At 30.7% G+C, this 19,242-nt stretch overlaps 1 protein-coding gene and 1 long non-coding RNA gene across 3 annotated transcripts; one reads left to right on the forward strand and one right to left on the reverse strand.

The window, feature by feature from the left end:
- The first annotated feature begins 5,580 nt into the window (after positions 1–5,580).
- LOC108459685 (protein BIG GRAIN 1-like A) lies at positions 5,581–7,805 on the forward strand. 2 transcript variants are annotated; one of them, XM_017759086.2, is made up of 2 exons: positions 5,581–5,762; positions 5,942–7,805. In XM_017759086.2, the coding sequence occupies exon 2, from the start codon at positions 5,972–5,974 to the stop codon at positions 7,229–7,231; it is 1,260 nt and encodes a 419-aa protein (XP_017614575.1). In that variant the 5' UTR covers positions 5,581–5,762; positions 5,942–5,971; the 3' UTR covers positions 7,232–7,805. The 2 variants fall into 2 exon arrangements, with proteins under 2 accessions (XP_017614575.1, XP_052882807.1); XM_053026847.1 differs by having other exon boundaries at positions 5,970–7,805.
- A 3,745-nt stretch (positions 7,806–11,550) lies between these two features.
- LOC128291434 (uncharacterized) lies at positions 11,551–13,154 on the reverse strand. Its single transcript, XR_008281213.1, has 2 exons — positions 13,091–13,154; positions 11,551–11,747 (listed from the first exon to the last, which is right to left on the reverse strand). It is a non-coding gene; the product is annotated as an uncharacterized LOC128291434 (long non-coding RNA).
- Positions 13,155–19,242: the final 6,088 nt, after the last annotated feature.

Below are 19,242 nucleotides of genomic sequence, written 5' to 3' on the forward strand. Positions count from 1 at the left end.
CATTAGTTTTTGATTTGGTGGGTGAAATTGGAAGTTACCCTGGCTGAGTAAGGGTAGTTTATGATGAATTATTATGAAATTGAAGTTCTAATTTCATATTAAGATTGTTTTATTAAGTCATTTTGATAGAAAATGGTATTTAGGACCTAATTGTGAGCAAAATTGTGAATTAGATGTTGGTGTTGAAATTCAGAATATCAAAGGCTGTGAAATAGTTTATAATGATAAAATAAAAGTGTTAATTTAGAAAAAATTAGTTTAATTGATGGGTGAATTGAGTAGGGACTAAATTGTAAAAACTGTAAATTTTGGGGTAAAAGTGCAATTTCAAATTTTGAACAGCATAAATTGTGAAGTGAAATAGAAATCAAATAAATGCTAATGGGTAGAAATATTTTATATTATAGATCAAGAATCCAAAGAAGAACGAGGAAAAGAAAAAGTAAAGGACTAAAGTGTAAGGTTTAGTCACATTTTGTATCAAGGTAAGTTTACAGTAAATAAATGCAATATTCTTTTATTTTACATTATTATTGTCAATTTCAGCATTTATATATTTATGTTATGAAAATATTTAAAGTCGAATTTAAGGTGAAGTGATGAGAGGAAAACTGTTAGAAAGCCCGGTTGAACCCTAGGAATGTTAGGATATTAGGGTTTGACAGATGTAATGAAATGAGCCATGTAAGTCCATATTAGAAATATGGCTTTGGAGACAGGATTGAGCCATGTAAGTCCATATTATATATGGCATTAGAGACAGAATAATTCATGTAAGTCCATGTCAAAGACATGGCATTGGCGAGATATTGATAGACAGAACGGCCCTAGTATCCTTAGTATTCCGAGTGGTTCAACGGGTCAGGATACGAGTTAAATTACAGTGAATTAACAGCAAAGGAAAAGTAGATTATACTTATGAAAAGGAAAGGTCGGGGTAAGAAAGAAGGTAAGGGAATAAAGAATAAGATAGAAATTGAGAAGTAAAGAAATTTATGATGTTAGATGATATTATGCATAATTATCCATTATGTTGAATGTTGTGATTTATTTGCTTGTAAGCTTACTAAGCCTAGTGCTTAATCTCTTTATTTTCTTCTTCTTATAGTACTTATCTAGTCACTCGGGATCGAAGGAAATGTCGGAGGCCGATCACACTATCAAAGAAATAACTCGGTATAACTAGTCGTTTTGTTTTGGGTATGGCATGTATAGAAACTTAGCTACTTTTGGTATAATATGAATAATGAATGATGTGTAAATACTTGCTAGTGATTAGCTAAGAAAATAGCTGATGATATACATGTTTATTAATATGTATGATTGAATGATGATTATCACATGAAAATTATGAAAAATGTGAAAGTAACCTAAAAACAGATTCAAGTAATGAAATGATGTAACTTTGAAAAATCACTAAAATTGTAAAAACATAGTTTGAAGATGAATAATATAAGAAATTAAAGCTTATTATGTATATTTTCTTATGGAATAAGCAAAACAGGTAAAAGTATTATATTTTATGATATATCTGAGTTTTAGTGAAACAGGGTCAGAGCGATTTCTGGATCCCTGTTTCAACTTTGGAAATTCACCATAAATTGTACAAAACTAATTAGAAGGTATAATTTATATGGTTAGAATGCTTGTTGAATCTAGTTTTGAGAGAAACAAACGACTTAGTCATATGAATTTTGTACAGGAAGAAAAATGGTTCGAAATAAGAAGAGGTCAGTGCAGTCGAGTTTTGAAACAGGGAAAAATTTAACTAATAAACTGTACTAATTGGCTAAGTCAAAATTCTAGAAAAAATTAGTAGATATATATATGAGTCTAGTTTCATGAAAAATTTACGGATCTTAATTTCGAGTTTTGAAACTCGAGAAATGAATTTTAAGTAACCATGATGCAGAAAACAGTTTATTCCGAAAATTAAAATAAGTGATTTAGAGTTGTTTAAAAGGTAAGATAAGTTTAGTAACACCTCAAGCTTGACTCCGGTGACGGTTTCGGGCGTGGGGGCGTTACATACACCATGAGTGTTTTCGTATCATAAGATGCCATGGTTTCAACCTCATGGTCTTACACTTGTTTTCACATTGTGATCTACCAATTTGGTTAGCAATATAACTACCCTACCAGAGGCTTCACAGAGGGACATTGCTCAACATTCACTTACCCAGAATTGTTTGTATTTCTGACTGATCCATACTTTTTGTATATCAAACTTTACCTGAATGCTTATCAATCAACATTCTTTTCAACGAAACTCTCTCTCTATATATATCATCATAACACATATCTCATCTTTACTATACTCATACACTTACCAATTATCATAGATGTCATCATCCTTTATATATATACTTCTACTTGAACAGTTCACACAGAAGAGTCAGGGTAAAGACTCACATGATACCCACCTACTATAGTTCGAAGCTCCAGACTCAGATATCTGTCTTGAACCAGCAGCAACAACTGTTTACAGAACATAGAATTACCAAATTAAAACTCATTTACATACAAATTACTATCATCTCAATCACTGATAACCTCCATGCAAAACCTTGCACTTACAACTTGTTGTTCATATACCTTTTACAGATTTAAACCTTTTAGAATATAACATGTAGAGCTGTAATACTTACTCGGAGATGGAATAATCACTTATTAACTAAGAATTATAGCTTCCAGCTCAACGAGGAAGAGATACAATTAGACTTAAGAAAAAGAATCAGAGAGTAACGTTGAAGGAAGAAGAAGAACCTCTTTCGGAACCTTTCTCACACATATAAATATGACCCATCTTACTTAGTGGAACTTAAGTGTCACAAACTTCATAATTTGTCTTTCTTAATTGCCTATAGTTTCTGAGAGAAACATAAATAAGAATTCTACAGTATAGATATCAAACTAGTTTATCCAGTTGGTTCCTAACTAGGTTACTTTACAACTTAACTAACATAGTATTTCAAACAAACGAGACGTACTATACCTTTGACATTAACTCATACCATAATTACTTTTTCACTTAACAAAACCTTTCTCTGTAAATAGCAAAATAGTCTGAAATAGAATCATTTCTTACTTACATGATGATTATTATACGCCCGCACATATGCGCTGAAAGAAACAATTAGGCAGATTACACTTCGCCAAATAGATTATTTTAGTAGAATACACCAAAATCTTGGACCTACCAGACTTGGGATGTGACAATTTTAAGTTCATATCTTGTTATGGAGGTATATTTTTTACTTTTAATATAAAAATACAAAAAAAGATAAAAGGCACTCTTAAAATAATATAAATTACTTTATAAAATGATGATATTTTATTAAAATTCGACCTATATTTTGATCATTTCCCCTAATCGAGAGAGATGTAGTTAAAGATATTATGTTTTATTTGGGTTAAATCACTATTTGGATCCTAAACTTGGCAACCTTTTCCACATTGGAGTCTGAAATTTTTTATGTCCAAGTTAGGTCCTAAATTTAACAATTGTTCCTACATTGGGACTAGATATTGGCAATTTTTCTCATATTGGGGCCTGAACTTTTTTTGGGTCCAAGTTAGGCATTGAACTTGACAATTGTTCTCATATTGGGGCATAAACATAGAAATTGTTCCTACATTGGGCCTTGAACTTTAGGATTTTCAAGGACTAACTTAGATAAAAAAAAAGTTCAAGTTCCAATGTGGGAACATTTGTCAAGTTTATGGCCTAATTTGGACAAAAAAAAGTTTAGGTCCCAATGTAAGAACAGTTATCAAGTTTAAGGCCTAATTTAAACTAATAAAAATTTAAACCCTCAATATAAAAATATTACCAAGTTTAAGCCCAAAATGTGATTTAAGGGTTTTATTACTACTCCGCAATTGTAATCACCCATATATATCAGGAGTGAATATTTTCCCATAAATTGTACTATTGAACCTAATTTACAAACTTGTTTAGGATTTTTTTTAAGGAAAGAAAATGAAAAGAAAAAAAATTATCATGTAAAATTAACTAATCAACTTTACTTATGTATCAAATATTCGATTTTTTAAATTTATACAGAGAATATTGAATACTGTTAAAAATAATAGAAGCTTAAGTAGGAAATTAATACATGCTAGTATTGTTGCAAATTATACATTTGAATGTATCGAAAAAATAGGAAAAAGGGTGTGGACTAGACCTGTCCATGGGTCAGGCCACTCGAATTGGAGGCCTGCCCGAAAAGTAGGAGTATTTGGGTAAAAATATAAACTCGAAAAATGGGATTGAGCAAAAAAAAAGGCCCAATTAGAAAATAGGCCGAGCCTCGGGTAATGTTTTTTTGACCCAAGCCCGGCCTGAATATGAAAAAAAAATTGCTATTTTTTTTACTATTTTTTGCTTTTTTATTATTTTCTTACTATTTTTTGTTGTTTTTTCTACTATTTTATTATTATTTCACAATTATGTTATTACTAACGTGGACATTTCTTAGGTTTATCAAAATTTTTAACCTGAGAAATTTGAATATTGATGTAAGTTAAAATTTATAGTAAATTTAAAAAATTAATAAACCTGAAAATTTTTATATACTTTTTGAAGGTCACGATTAAACTTCCCAAAAAGTAGAATTAAGTATAGTATACATTATTGCTGATCTTCGTATTGTCTCGTAATCTTTTGTGAAAAATATTATCAAATTTAGATCTTAATATAAGAACAATTATCAAGTTTAGTATCTAACTTGAATTAAATGTGAAAAAAATTATGTGAATTTATATTCCAAATAATGAGTTAACAGAAGTCAAAACACCCATTCAGCCTCATTAATACTTGAGTGTAGACTGTAGAGACAACTAGTGCTAGAAGTAGAGCAGCAAAGGCTAAGGCTAAGGCAAAGCAACCACAAAGATCTACTCCTATATATATAATAGATAAATGATTTGAAAGATTAATTTAAGGAGAACAGTAATAAGAAAAAGAAAAGAAGGCAATTAAAATAAATGGACCCAGCAGATCAATCTTGGCTTTGCTGTTAGAATCAACAATCAATATCTATCTATCTATATGTGCAAATTTAACAATCATGATACCCATTAATTACATTTATTTATCTTTTCTTTCCTTTTCATCTTTATCTTTTGCAAAGAAAAGCAAGGATCTTAGGTCACTTCATGTGAGGGGGGATTTATACAAAACTTCAAGGGTGCATCTCATTTTTAATTAACAACACTTCAAAATTCATCTTTTTAACATTTAATTAAGTTTTAATTTGATTGATATGAATATTATTGTCAATATAGAAGAAAGTAAGTTCGAATGAGTTGAAGTGTATTATTCTTCTATTTATGAGTTGTGAAGGTACTATGAGTAGTTCTAGACATTGTGTAGAAAAAATAAATACTCAGAACTTATAATGATGGTTAAAGTTAAAATCTTTTTATATAGTCGATTGAATCTTAATTTAATTAGTATAAGCATTATTATTAATATAAAAGAATGTGAGTTCGAATGCAATAAAATGTAAATGATATCAATTTTTCTAAACATGCTCTAAAAAAAAAGTATGATTTGTTGCAGCTAGGACCCAGTTGGCGAAGTGTGTGTGAGGATTTATATGTGCTTGCGAAAGAAAGAGAAAACACAAATATTTGTTTGTAGTGCATTTTAGGCTTCAAATCATCTCCTCTGTATTTCGGTCTCGAGTTCAGGCCGGCTTTTGGCTTTCATTACTCTCTCACTCCTTTTTCATTTGGAAGCCACCATCAATGGAAATGTATGCTTTCTTTTTCTAATACTAAATATATGTCTTTTTTTTTTCTGCAAAGACAAAGAATGAAGTGAGTGAGTGAGTGAGTGAGTCGGTTGTCTTTGTTTGTTTCACATATGTAATATAAATAACTCATCGTTGCCGCTGCCGTTTGTAATCTCTTTCTTGTTTCACTTGGTATTCAGCTTATTTTGATTTCAACCCATAAATCAGGTATGAATATGTGGGATAAGCTACCAAGAGAAGATGGGTACCGAAACAGGAGAGAAAACCCATCCTTCTCTTCAACTCTTCTTGATGCCATCTACCGTTCCATTGATGAATCCAATGGCAGTACTAAAGGAGAGGGAGAGCTGATTTTGTACGGGAAGAAGCACGGCAGTAACCCTTCACTGAAAGAAGATGAAATGCAAAGTGCTTGCATGGTCCAGAAATGGATGGAAAAGAAAGTTTGTTGTGATAGACGACGAAAATCCATGGCGGATTCTGAAAGGATCTATCGAAATGAGTTTGATGATCCCATGTTCACTTCCAGCTCTTCTGATTCTAGCTGCGGTGGTAGGTTTTCTTCCTCAGAATCAGATTCCTTTTATCGTGAAAAATCAAGGTCATGGTCATCATCATCGCCAAGTCATTACACTACTCATAGCCATAGCCATAGCCATAGCCATAGCCATAGCCATAGCCATAGCCATAGCCATAGCCATAGGCCTAAGCCTATTCGGACGAGCGTTGAAGACAGTTTCCATGGCCATGGCCGTGCAGCTGCTAGTGCTACACAAAAAAAGCCAAAGCATGAAGGGGGTTTTGTAAGAACAAAATCCAAGGCCTTGAAGATTTACAGCGATCTCAAAAAGGTTAAGCATCCAATATCTCCAGGTGGTCGGTTTGCAGCCTTTCTTAACTCACTTTTCACTGCGGGGAATGCAAAGAAGAAAAATATTACATCGTCGGCAGGAGGATACGAGGAAAGGAAGTCAAAATCTGAGCAACCAACATCGTCAACATGTTCTTCAGCTTCCTCGTTTTCAAGATCCTGTTTGAGTAAGACTCCATCTTCAAGAGGCAACGGGACAAAAAGGTCAGTCAGGTTTTGTCTTGATCATGAGGATTATTCCAGGCCCTGTGGGCATAAAAATGATCACCATCAAAGTCAAGCATCCATAAGAAAACCAATCGACAAAGAGCTAGAGTTGCGCATCATGGAAGAAAATCGTCGAGTTGTGGAAGCTGCTAAGGATCTTTTAAAGAATTACCAGAAGAAAAAGGAAGAGTACGGCAATATTGAAGAGTATAGTGATGATGATGAGGAGGAGGAGGAGGAGGAAGACGCAGCTAGTTACGCAAGCTCCGAACTTTTCGAATTGGATAATCTTTCAGCTATAGGTATTGAAAGGTATCGGCAAGAGTTGCCTGTGTATGAGACAACCCACCTCGATACTAATCGAGCCATTGCAAATAGTTTGATTGTGTGATCACCCCTAAATGCATGCATACAGCAACAAAACTATTAGTACTAGTTAACTAGCTAGTTTTATTAATTAAATTAGTTAAATGGTCTGGGGGGTTTACAACTAGAAGTAATACAAATTTCTGTTTTGGTAGAGCCGTACTGAAGTGAATTTACCCTCTTTCTGTTGATTTTATATGATGGTTGCTTTATTATGCGTGATTCATTTTGGTTTCCTTAAACAATGAGCAACCATTGATGAGCAGAAACAGAGAAAAAAGAAAGAGAAACGATATGATGATGATTGTCTAAAAGAAAAAAAAAATTAAATAAAGTAAGTAGCAGCTAGCTAAGATAGAAACAAGTGATTGAAGATTCTGAAACCGTGTTCACACGCAACGCAAACAAATCAACAGGAGAGAGAGAGAGAGAGAGAAGAAGATGAAGATGAGGAGAAAAGCAAGGGCAGATTTTCTACTCAATTATCATCCAACTGAAGCCTTTTTCTTTTGCTTGCTGTCAATATGAGTGGGTCCTTCATTGCTTCAACATAACACCACTCTCCAACCATACATCCATTTCGGTCTTAGTGAAAGAAAGACTGTTCATGCTTCAATATTGATTATATTCATTCAAACTTTAAATGATAAAATTTTGCAATGGCAAGGGAAGGGGATAGATACATGGTCGCAAAAGCAGTGGACAAAAGGATATCATGTTTGATCCTCCAAGGCCTTCACGTCAAATCTGGTTGGCTTCCAAGTTATGTGATAGAAAGAGAGGGAGCACAAAATGCTTCTGCTTTCACCTGCTAATGTATTCCTACTCCGAAACCCCCCTTCCACTTCAACCCAATATATATTATTCAATAAATCTAATTAGTTTCTCTATTACTAAATATATCATTTTAATTTCTATACTATTAAAAATAATCAAATAAAGTAAAGGTGTAACGAAGTTAACATCTACAGTTAAAAAACGACATGAAAATTATTCTTTTTCATCATTAGTTCATGTGACACCCCTTATCTGATCTGATCACCGGGTCGGAGTTACAGGATGTCACATTCATTATTGGAGAAACTACAATTGATTTCTATACGATATAACCATACCAACATGTTAACAAGTATAAACACATTCACAAAGTGTTGTGCAATCATTTCTAGATCTTATACAAGCTTAAAAACGCTCTTTTGCTAACTCGATGTCAGTTGAGGACTTAATTGAAAAGTTTCCAAAATTTACGGGTTGGCTTTGCGACATCATGGCTATCATATCGCGACCTCCTCAATCAATGAGTTTCGTTGCGACTTCAGAAATCTCGATGTCGTAACGCCTCTCACTATTGATCTAAGTCACTCATTGGGGACTAGTTGTCGCGACGTTGCCCCTGTTTTGGCAAAAATCATATTAGTTGTAATAGCTTGATTTTTAGTGGTGTCAGAAAAAAAGGTTTCGAAACCCCATTTTTGTAAACCAGGTCCGTAAATATTAAATATATATTTATATTTAAGGTATAAAAGAATATTAAAGTTTAGTCCTTCAATTTTGCCTATTAATTGCTTAATTAAGGTATAAGGACTAAATTGTAAAAGTCCTATCGCTATAGCTTTTTAAATAGCTAAAGTTTCCAAATGGTAATTAAACCATTTTGTGTCATCCAATAGTGGAAAATGATGTTAACATCCACTAATTTTAGTTAGTTGTGATTAAAGTATAAAAGGATGAATTAGTGGTTTTTTGTTATCTTTCTTCCTTCATTCTTTTTCATACTATATGTTAAAGAAGGAAAAATCCCCTTTTGAGGTTTTTCAATCAGTCCTCAAATTGGTAACCAAGTCATTTTCTTGTAATTTTTTATGTTTTTGAGGTTATGAGAGCTTTTTTTAGCTTACTCATGTACCAATTTATAAAGATGTTAAAGTTTTTGAAAGTTTTCATTATTTCTTTCATGAAGAAATTGATGTTAAATAGATAGATTTTAAGCTTAGATTATGAAAAAGGACTAAATTATAAGGTTCAGTTGTTAGTTTTGTACATAAGGACTAAAGTGAATATATTGTGAAATTGATGTGAAATTTCAATAATAATAGATAGTGGAGGGTCTTTAATGAATGTAATTGAGATCGGTTTTCAAACCGAGACTCAAATTTGAGAGTTATGGCTATTTTGGTATTAGGAACTAAATTGAATAAAATGTAAAATTTTAAGGGTATTGAAAAATGAAATTTCATAGGTTCATTCATGACATTATACAATGTATAAATTTTTAATATTGATGAATGGAATGGAATAATTGTATAAACCGAGAACTAAATCAAATCGGTGATAATCGATGAAAAACTAAAATTGTCAATTAGTTTTGGTTATTTTCTGTGTTAGACTAGGTAAATTTATATGGAACTTACTTCTTTACTTTATGTTATGTTGATTGTGTTCTATTTTATTTATGTATTAGATTGAAATGAATTGGTGAACTTGGCATTTATAACACAAGAAGGACTGAATTACAAATTTAGGAGAATATTGATTATGAAATTAGAATGGAACATAAATGAGAATATTGATTGAATATATGTCTTATATGAGATATGAAATGATATACAACAAATGATAATGTTATTTATACGGAAATGATGCCCGAGTGAACTCAGTAAAAGGCTAGGATACGTATGGTTATACATACGATTAATCAGAGATTTTATCGGTTATTACGAGATCTAGCATATGTTGTAGATTCTTGAAGTATATGTATCGTAGGTTTAGCTCGGTCGGGTAACCTCAATATAATGTCAGCTTGTGTGAGCAACCCTGAAATACTGTCAGCTTGTATGAACATTACATTCTAGTGTATCTGAGTCTGTTTTACTATAGTTCCACCGGGTGATGTTCAATTGATTGAAAATAGAAGTTAGATCATGAATTGAAAATGAAATGGTATTGATGATACTTGACGACGGTATTGTGATTCGAGAATGCAACTAATGTATTCAATTAGTGATGATGTTGCATGTATAGATATATATTCAAGTGCCAAGGAAAGTTAAATTGATAGCCTAATAGAATGATCGTTTATGCTTTAATGCTCAAGGTAAGCTTTAGTTTCCACATGGGCTTATTAAGCATCCTATATGGTTATCCCATTTGTTTTCCCTTTTTCCTTATATATCGTCACGTTGCGGAACACGTCAAGCGAAATTGCCTTGAAGCGCACGCTATCCTATCACTAAATTGGTAGCTTTTGATCATTTTGAGTCGTAGATTATGGCATGTATATAATGTGTCTTATGTTACTACTTAGTATGTAAATATACTAACTTATGGCAAGTTTGCTTTGACCTTACTTATCATGTTGACTTGATGATTTGAATCATACATGTTGTTGAGCATATATGTTTTTTATTGTGCTAAAGAGTGTGATGAACTATAACCATAGGCTTGGTATGTAAAATGGCATGGAACAAAGTTGAGATGATATGTTTGACTAGTAAGCTTGAAATATGTATTATTGAATAGATGAATTGGTTCATATGAACCATTAAAGTACAAAATAAACATAAATGTATGAATATAAGGTGAAATGACATGTTTCAAATTGGTTTGACATAGATAAGGTTTGGTATTTAAATGGTTAAATGTTAAAATGAGATTTCATGTGAAATGTTGAGTATAACTGGCAATTATGTATTGAATGTTTGTTTAAGATTGGATTGAATTTTTTTTAAAGGTTAGATTGAATGTTTGAGTTATTTAGCATGATTTGGTAAGTTTTGAATCAAGAAAAAGTGATTTTTTATTGATCAATTTGATAGGCATGCTTGGAAGCTTTGAAATATGTCACACCCTAAAATTGGGCCTGTAACACCCCCTAACCCCAAACCGTCCCGGAAGAGAGTTATGGAGCATTACCGGAGTTTACAGAATAATTACACACAATTTCATTTACTTTCTTATGTTCATGTCAAAACTGTCTTCTTGAGTAACAGTCACTAAAATATTTATATCTAGAGTTACGAAACTCCAAATTAAGTTCCGTTAATTTTTTTTAAAACTAGACTCATATACCTTTCTACCATAAAATTTTCAGAATTTTTGGTTTAGCCAATTAGTACAGTTTATTCCTCAAAGTTACCCCTGATCTGCTGTTTGACAGTTTCGACCTTTCTTTACTAAAATTTAATTATCTCATAGCACAGGACTTGGATGATGTTCCCGTTTATTTCTCTTGAAAATAGACTCATTAAAGATTCTAAGAATATAAATTATAGCCTGTAATTATTTTTATACAATTTTTAATGATTTTCCCAATTCAGAATAGGGAATTCCAAAATCAATCTGACATTGTCTCACAAAAATTCAAATTCATACCAAATTAGCCAAATCTAAATTTATTTATTTTATCCTTACATTTACAATTTCAAAATGACATTCACATAAGACATCCTAGGTACATGCCATTACCAATAATTAACACACTTTACCTTAATGAATTCGGGATCGGACTGGGATGCTGATTCAACGTACTATCTTTACTTAACCTGCGCACGGAAACAAACCGTACGCTGAGTATGGTATACTCAGTGGTATTTCTATAATCCGAACACTTGGTAATATAGCAATTAAACTTAAAATCACAATGATAAATATAACTCATTTATTTATTTTATAGATAAGTTTCATTTACTTACCATAAAAATTCTATACAAGCCATATAACAAAACACAACAACATATTTGCTCAATTCTTTTCATTTGCTTACTGTATAAATTCTTTCAATATATTCACAATTCACTTGTATTCACACTTTACTTCTTAACAATATACCATTTTAATTCATTCTAACATCAATCATCATCCATTTGAATTTCACTCATTTCATGAACCTTTTGGTTCATGTTTTCAATCTCATATCTCAATTTCAATTCTCAATTCAATTTCTCATTTCATTCCAATAGTTCAATCAATCAAATTCACTCGATTTATCTTTTCACTTATTTACCCTATTAACAAACCCGGACTTTGACGGATACACGGATTCCAACCCAAACACACCAAGACGGCACATTGTGCCTAAACGGTACATAGTACCGATCAAGATATCGACACATAAAGTGCCTAAAACGACACACGAGGTGCCTGAAATACGACACATAAAGTGCCTAATCGGTAAAGCCGGCAAATCCCGTACACTTTCAGATCCTATGGCATGCCAATTATATCCGACTTAGCCCGACTAGTTAATAGGGTATTTCATTCACTTTCTCAATTTAATAATTCTTTCATCAATATCTCATTCAGATAATTACATATATTTATCCATTTTCACAATTCATACAATTTCATTCAATTTAACAATATATTTCAATTATTCACATTAATTCATAATTCAGTACAATTCAATTCATTTTTCAATATCAAATATTCAAATTTCTACATAAATCATATATATTATATAATTCAATCAATATAAATTCAATTAAAATAATTTCAATCAATAGAAATTCAATAAAACAGATATTCATAAATCAATTCAATATAAATTTATCACACACTAAATCAATTCATTTCAATTATAAAGACACAATACATATAATTCCCATCTTAATTATTTATCATAATATTTATCCAAAATTCAATTATCATAATTGCATAATATCTCATTCACACACACACACACACACACACACACACACACACATATATATATATATATATATTTATAATATATAATTCAATTTAATTCGATCAATATAAATTCATCACATACCAAATTAATCCATTTCCATTATAAACACAATAATTCTCACTTCAACATTTATTAAATGCATTGAATAAAAAAATATAACAATTAATAACTAGGTTCGATTATAGAAATACAAACCGTATTTTCTCGAGCTAACTTCCTTTGTCTTTGCCATTTTTTTCCTTGCTTAGCCGAGGTTTCCGAGACAACATTAGCTACGGAATTAAAACAATTCATATTCGTTAATTCACTACTAATTTATATCTAATTAATACAATTTTATTCAATTTCTACTTTAATTTCAATTTAATCTTAACTAGATTCACTTACTTTTTCTATCTCAATTCATACTTCATTTCTATTCAAATTTTGTCCAAACTCATACTTAACTATTAAATTTCCAGCATATTTTCATAATTTCGAATTTATTTCCATTTAATCCCTAAAACTCAAAACTTATAGCTTAGTTTACGATTCAATCCTTTATTCAATTCCAATCAAAATTTCTATCAAATAAACCCCCAATTCCATCATTTTATTCAACATGAACCATACTTAGAAATCTAATGACTTTCAAAATTTCTACTTAAAACAAGTAGTATTTATCTCTAGGATTCCAAAAACTCAAAAATCATAAGAAAAGGGGCTAAATTGACTTACCAAATTAACTTGGAACCTTTAAAACCTTATTTTTCCCTTTTTCTTTTCTTCCTTTCTCCCTTCTCTGTTTCGTCCTCGTCCCCTACTATTCTGTTTCTTTCCTCCTTTTATTCTTTTGTTTCTTTCTTTTGTTTCTTTTATATATATATATAATGACAATAATAACTATTATAAAAATCTATTTAATAACAAATATTTATTTAACACTTGTACCAATCATTTTATACACTTGTTTTTCTTCTTTTTATATATATATATACATATATATTTAATAATTTAATAATATACATAATTCAAGAAAAATCTTGATTTTTCTTCCATTCACCGCCTCATTTCATGGGTATGGCTTAATTGCCATTTTGATCCTTTTATTTTCTATTACTTTAAAACTAAACTTTCACATTATATTCAATTTAATCTTTTATCCAATTATCCCTAATTAAGCTAAATTTACTTAATTAAACTTTAATTAATCACTTACTTAACTTCATAAATATTTTTACTTTTTTTTTAATAAATATTTTCTAATCCATTTTTCAGAAACGATGACCCGAAAATAAACTTTTCTAAAAACCTTAAAGTTCGGGTCATTACATTTCTCCCCCCTTTAATAAATTTCGTCCTTGAAATTTTCCTAAGAGAGGTGGGAGTACAAGTATAAAGATTTCGCTGTTTCTCTCGGTTCCTGTATTGTTTCCTCAATATTATGACATTACCGCTCAGGCTAGTATCTCAACCGGCTCTTTCTCATACGATAGATTGCGTCAAATCTCAATATCCTTTGTCGATATAACATGTAACAGATCTGATCTATATCATTTTCTAAGCTTCAAATCATGGAAAAATTATCATAAACTTTCTGTAACTTCAGAAGAAAAACCAAACAATATTTTACCGATCCGACTTTTCTACAACTTCACATGGCCCGACAGAATAAGAACTCAATTTCTTTTTCAACCTGATCTTCAAAATTTTCTTTCAAACTGAATCTTTAAGAAATATCATATCACTAACAAAATACTCGATATCCTAACGTTTCAAGTCCACATATAATTCCTGTCTGTCAAAACTGCTTTCAATCTATCTCGAATCACTTCTACTTTTCTTCAATTTCACAAATTAAACAGTTCCGCATATTCTTTTTCTCATTGTATTTAATCAGATCTCATGCAGTTTTACATCATAATCATTCAGAACTTCATAAAGCGCTGAAAACTGTTATCACGTACCCAAAACTTTTTGTACTTGTTCTATAATCAGAGTATAAACCACGTATCTCAATAAAAAAAATAATAGAAACCACCATACCATGAAATCTGATAATTTCAGAAACCTATATTTCAGAAAATTATTAAGAAATTTATTCATACCTGAATAGAATTTGCAGACTTTACCATACCTTCGACGATTATTCAAATACCGTCTTTCTTTTTCAAAGATCGAGATAATTCCAATTCAAACCCATAGAAATTATATCCCACTTCCATTCTGATATCCTTTCTAGCTGTAACAGTTCTGAAGATATCTGTATCTGATATAAACATTTATATACAATTTCAAAGTACTACTTTTCTTTCCCAGTGTTCAACACATCTTCCTCAAATCACTATACATTTTATTTCTTCCAGAATGCATAAACATAGTATTGCTATAAATTTCATACAAATTCTTCTGTCTAAGCTCTGAATTCTTCAATACAGCTTCTATTTCTAAACAGCAAATAATCATCAAATTCAATCTGAAATTTTCAATCAAAATCATTTGTTCACACCCATTTAACCATTAATTCATTATCACATTTCTGAACTTTGTAGACCTGCTGTAGAGAAGTAAGTTTAACCTTTATTTCAATTAGAATAAAGCGATCATCAGATAATGACAATAGAGTGTTCATAACTCCATTTGCTTTTTTTTTTTTTTCCTGGATGATATTCAATTATAAAATCATGATCCTTTAATACAAAGACAATAGCTATCACTTTCGAATCATGTATCAAATAATTCTTCTCATGTAGTTCTAACTTTCCAAAACATAAACCGTTAATTCATTTTTTTGCGTCAAACACTGCTATCCCTGTAAATCACAAGTTTCTTTACTGGATTTTAGGCTAAACCAGAACTAGTACTTCAGTTTACTGAGTTTTCAACTGATTAAAACTTTACTGACATTTATCATATCATTCCAATGCCATATCTTTCTATGGTAACCATATATTTCAAAAAAATTTTTCTAACTTTCTGATAATAACCGACAAATCTCAGAAATTCTTTGATTTCAGATACATTTTTCAATATTATTTCAGGCACAAGATCTATAATAAATTCAGCTTCTTCAACCAACAGTAATTCGGGTAACTCTTCCGGAAACACATCAAAATTGCCATTGATTTAAAATTTGACTCAAATACTTTAATATCCAATTCATAAGCAAAGTAAATACCACAACCCTTTTCTAGCACACTTCTGTGTTGACATGTTCAATATCACAATAAACAATTAGTTCAATTTTCATCGTTCTAACCTTGCAGTATAATGCACTTTTGCTTACAATTCACCACCATATCATGTAGAATTAACCATTCCGTTCTTGAAATCACATAAAATAATAATAACATCAAATTAATCAGGAAACAGTACCCTAATATCATTATCAAACAGTTCTTGTAATTTTATCAATCAATAAATACTGATCCGAAAAATTTGATACTTCAACCAATAATTCGTCGAACTGAATAGAAAACTCTTCAATAAGTGCTAAATTCATGCAATCATACGAATAAATAAAACCAATATCAATTTAAAATAATCATATCAGTGCCGATAAAAGAAGAAGGTACCTATAATGACATCCGGTAGAGAAACATCTTCTTATATACAATTAACATATGCCCTGGCTGATATTCATTCTCCAGATTTTATAGTGAAATCCTTTATCACACTTCGACTACCACTCGCATTTCTAGGTTACAGAGTAATCTACCTCTAATAACTGTGGTATTTTGTCTTGAAATTTAAATAATATCTCTTTCAACTCTCTTCAATCAATCACTAAGATAATGATCAGAAGAATCATATCTAACTCATATTCCGCTCTTTATTCTACATTCTTCGACTTTATGTTTTCATTTAAACCATCTTCAAACTACTTGTACATTATGGTTTCTATTGGAATATACCCTTTGATATACTTATTCAATCAAACAAATTCCCTTCATACTCAGTGACAATCATATGACCCTGTTTAAGCTTCAAAAATTTCTTTGCATTTCTAATCAGGAAATCTCTGACTAACATATATTTCTTTCAGAACTCATTTTAGAAAATTCCAAATAACCCTTTCATAGTTACAGCATAAATCAATATTTTCCACCTTTGGTAAATTGAATCTTTTAGTAGAAATATCATACCGTCCTATCATTTATACGACGAACCAAGCAATTCATTTACAGCCTTGATAATATTCTCTTGCCAAATTTGGACGGCAATAGCTGAGAAAAACCAGGAAATGGGTGAAATAAAGGCAAAATTGGAAAATTGAAAAATGGGACTAAATTGGAATATCTAAAATTCTCTTCATTTCTCTTCATATTCATCAGCTGAAAAACAGACATGGAAGGGGGTTAAAGCTGGTTTTCATACTCTAGCTTCATGTAAGTTTAATTCTTGCTTTCTCCTTGAAATTTCTATGTTTTTGGAATTTTACAATTGGGTCTAACTTACTATTTCATTAGTTTTTGATTCCATGGCTAATTTTTAAAGTTTTTATGGATGAGTGCTGAAATAATATGATGAATAATCATAGAATTGAAGCTTTACTTTTGGTATATGATGATTTTATCAAGTAAAATTGATGGAAATTCATTTTAGGACCTAATTAAGAAAGAGTTTGGAATTAATGTCTAATGCTAAAGTTCTGATTTTTATGGGTTATGAAGAAGTTTAAAATGATAGACTAAAGTATTAATTGAGAAAAATTAGCTTAATTGAGGGGTTAATTGAGCAAGGACTGAATTGTATAAACTGTGAAATTTGGGACAAAATGGAAATCAACATTTTTCACTAAAACTGTTTTGGACAGCAGCAGTAGTGTAACTTTGAAAAATCACCAAAAATTGTATAAATTGAATTAGAGGATGAATAAAATATGAAATTAAATCTTATTGAGTCTAGTTTCTTATAAAAGAAATGATGTAAGCAATGGAATTGTGAATTATGAGATATAATAAATTTTATAAGATAAGGTCAGAATGATTTCAGGTTCCCCTATTTTGACTTTGGAAAATCATAAAAAATTGGATAAAAATAATTAGGGGATTAAATTTATATGTTTAGAATCCTTAATGAGCCTATTTTCCATAGAAACAAACGACAACATCATTTGAATCTTATACGAGGATAAAATTAATTTTTAGTGAAGAAGAGTCGGAACTATTAGACAGCAGAATAGGGGTAACTTTAAAGAATAAACTGTATTTATTGGCTGAACCAAAAATTCTGAAAATTTAAAGGTAAGAAGATATATGAGTCTAGTTTCAGGGAAAATTATCGGATCTTAATTTGGAGTTATATAGCTCCAGATATAAATAATTTAGTAACTATGACACAGATGGACAGCTTGAATATTCATAAAAGTAAATAATAAAGATTATAGATAATGTTACTTACAAGTGTGTTATATACATTAAGGATGTGGAATGGAAAGGAGGAGGAGGAAAATATATATGAATATCCAGCTAGCATGGCAACGTGATATGAAAATGTGTAAGACCATGGTTGAAAGATACCATGGCAACGTGATATGAAATGAATAAGACCATGGTTGAAAGATGCAACCTGACATGAAATGAGTAAGACCATGGTTGAAAGATACCATGGCAACATGACGGGAAAATGAATAAGACCATGGTTGAAAGATACCATGGCAACATGACAGAAAACGAGTAAAACCATAGTTGAAAGATACTATGACATCATGTCGAAGATAAATAAGATCGAGGAAGAGAAACGCCAAGATATCTATTGAACAATCGATATTCAGGTAATATGTATCAGATGCAATGGTTATATGAAATGTCTGTGTGAAATGTTTACAAGAATTGGTCATATGGAAATATATGTACAAAATAGTTGTAAGAAATAATTAAGAAGATAGATAAATGAAATAAGTATAGGTACATGGAATTTAATTTATGTTAAGTTTAATACTGAACTATTACCGAAATAAATATATACAAGATATAAGGAAATGATGGTGCATGAAATATTGATACAACGAAATGAATGATATATGCTTATGAAGAAACAGTAAGAGAATAATATATTTTGTGACATGTACATATATAATTATCTTTGATATGTTGATACAAGAAAATTATGTAAGTTGAGACTATTATTAAACTCAAGTGTGATATGTTGAGAAAATAGGTATATCATTGTTGAATTTATATGAAATATGTGCAAGTATACTAACAATGTTGTTGTTCGACGCTTAGACAAGTGCCAAGCTATTGATTGAATGGTAACATGTTTAATTATAAGGAGCATTGAAATGGTAAGTACTTAGATGAAAATATAATTTAAGATTTTGCAAAATTTTTTTATGATCTCGATTTTATTCCAGTTGGTTTCTA

The sequence above is a fragment of the Gossypium arboreum genome, chromosome 4 (genome assembly GCF_025698485.1).
Source record: "Gossypium arboreum isolate Shixiya-1 chromosome 4, ASM2569848v2, whole genome shotgun sequence".
NCBI lineage: Eukaryota > Viridiplantae > Streptophyta > Magnoliopsida > Malvales > Malvaceae > Gossypium > Gossypium arboreum.

Excerpts from the sequence above, each read along its gene's own strand:
- LOC108459685 (XM_017759086.2), top strand. The coding sequence starts at position 5,972 with ATGAATATGTGGGATAAGCTACCAAGAGAAGATGGGTACCGAAACAGG.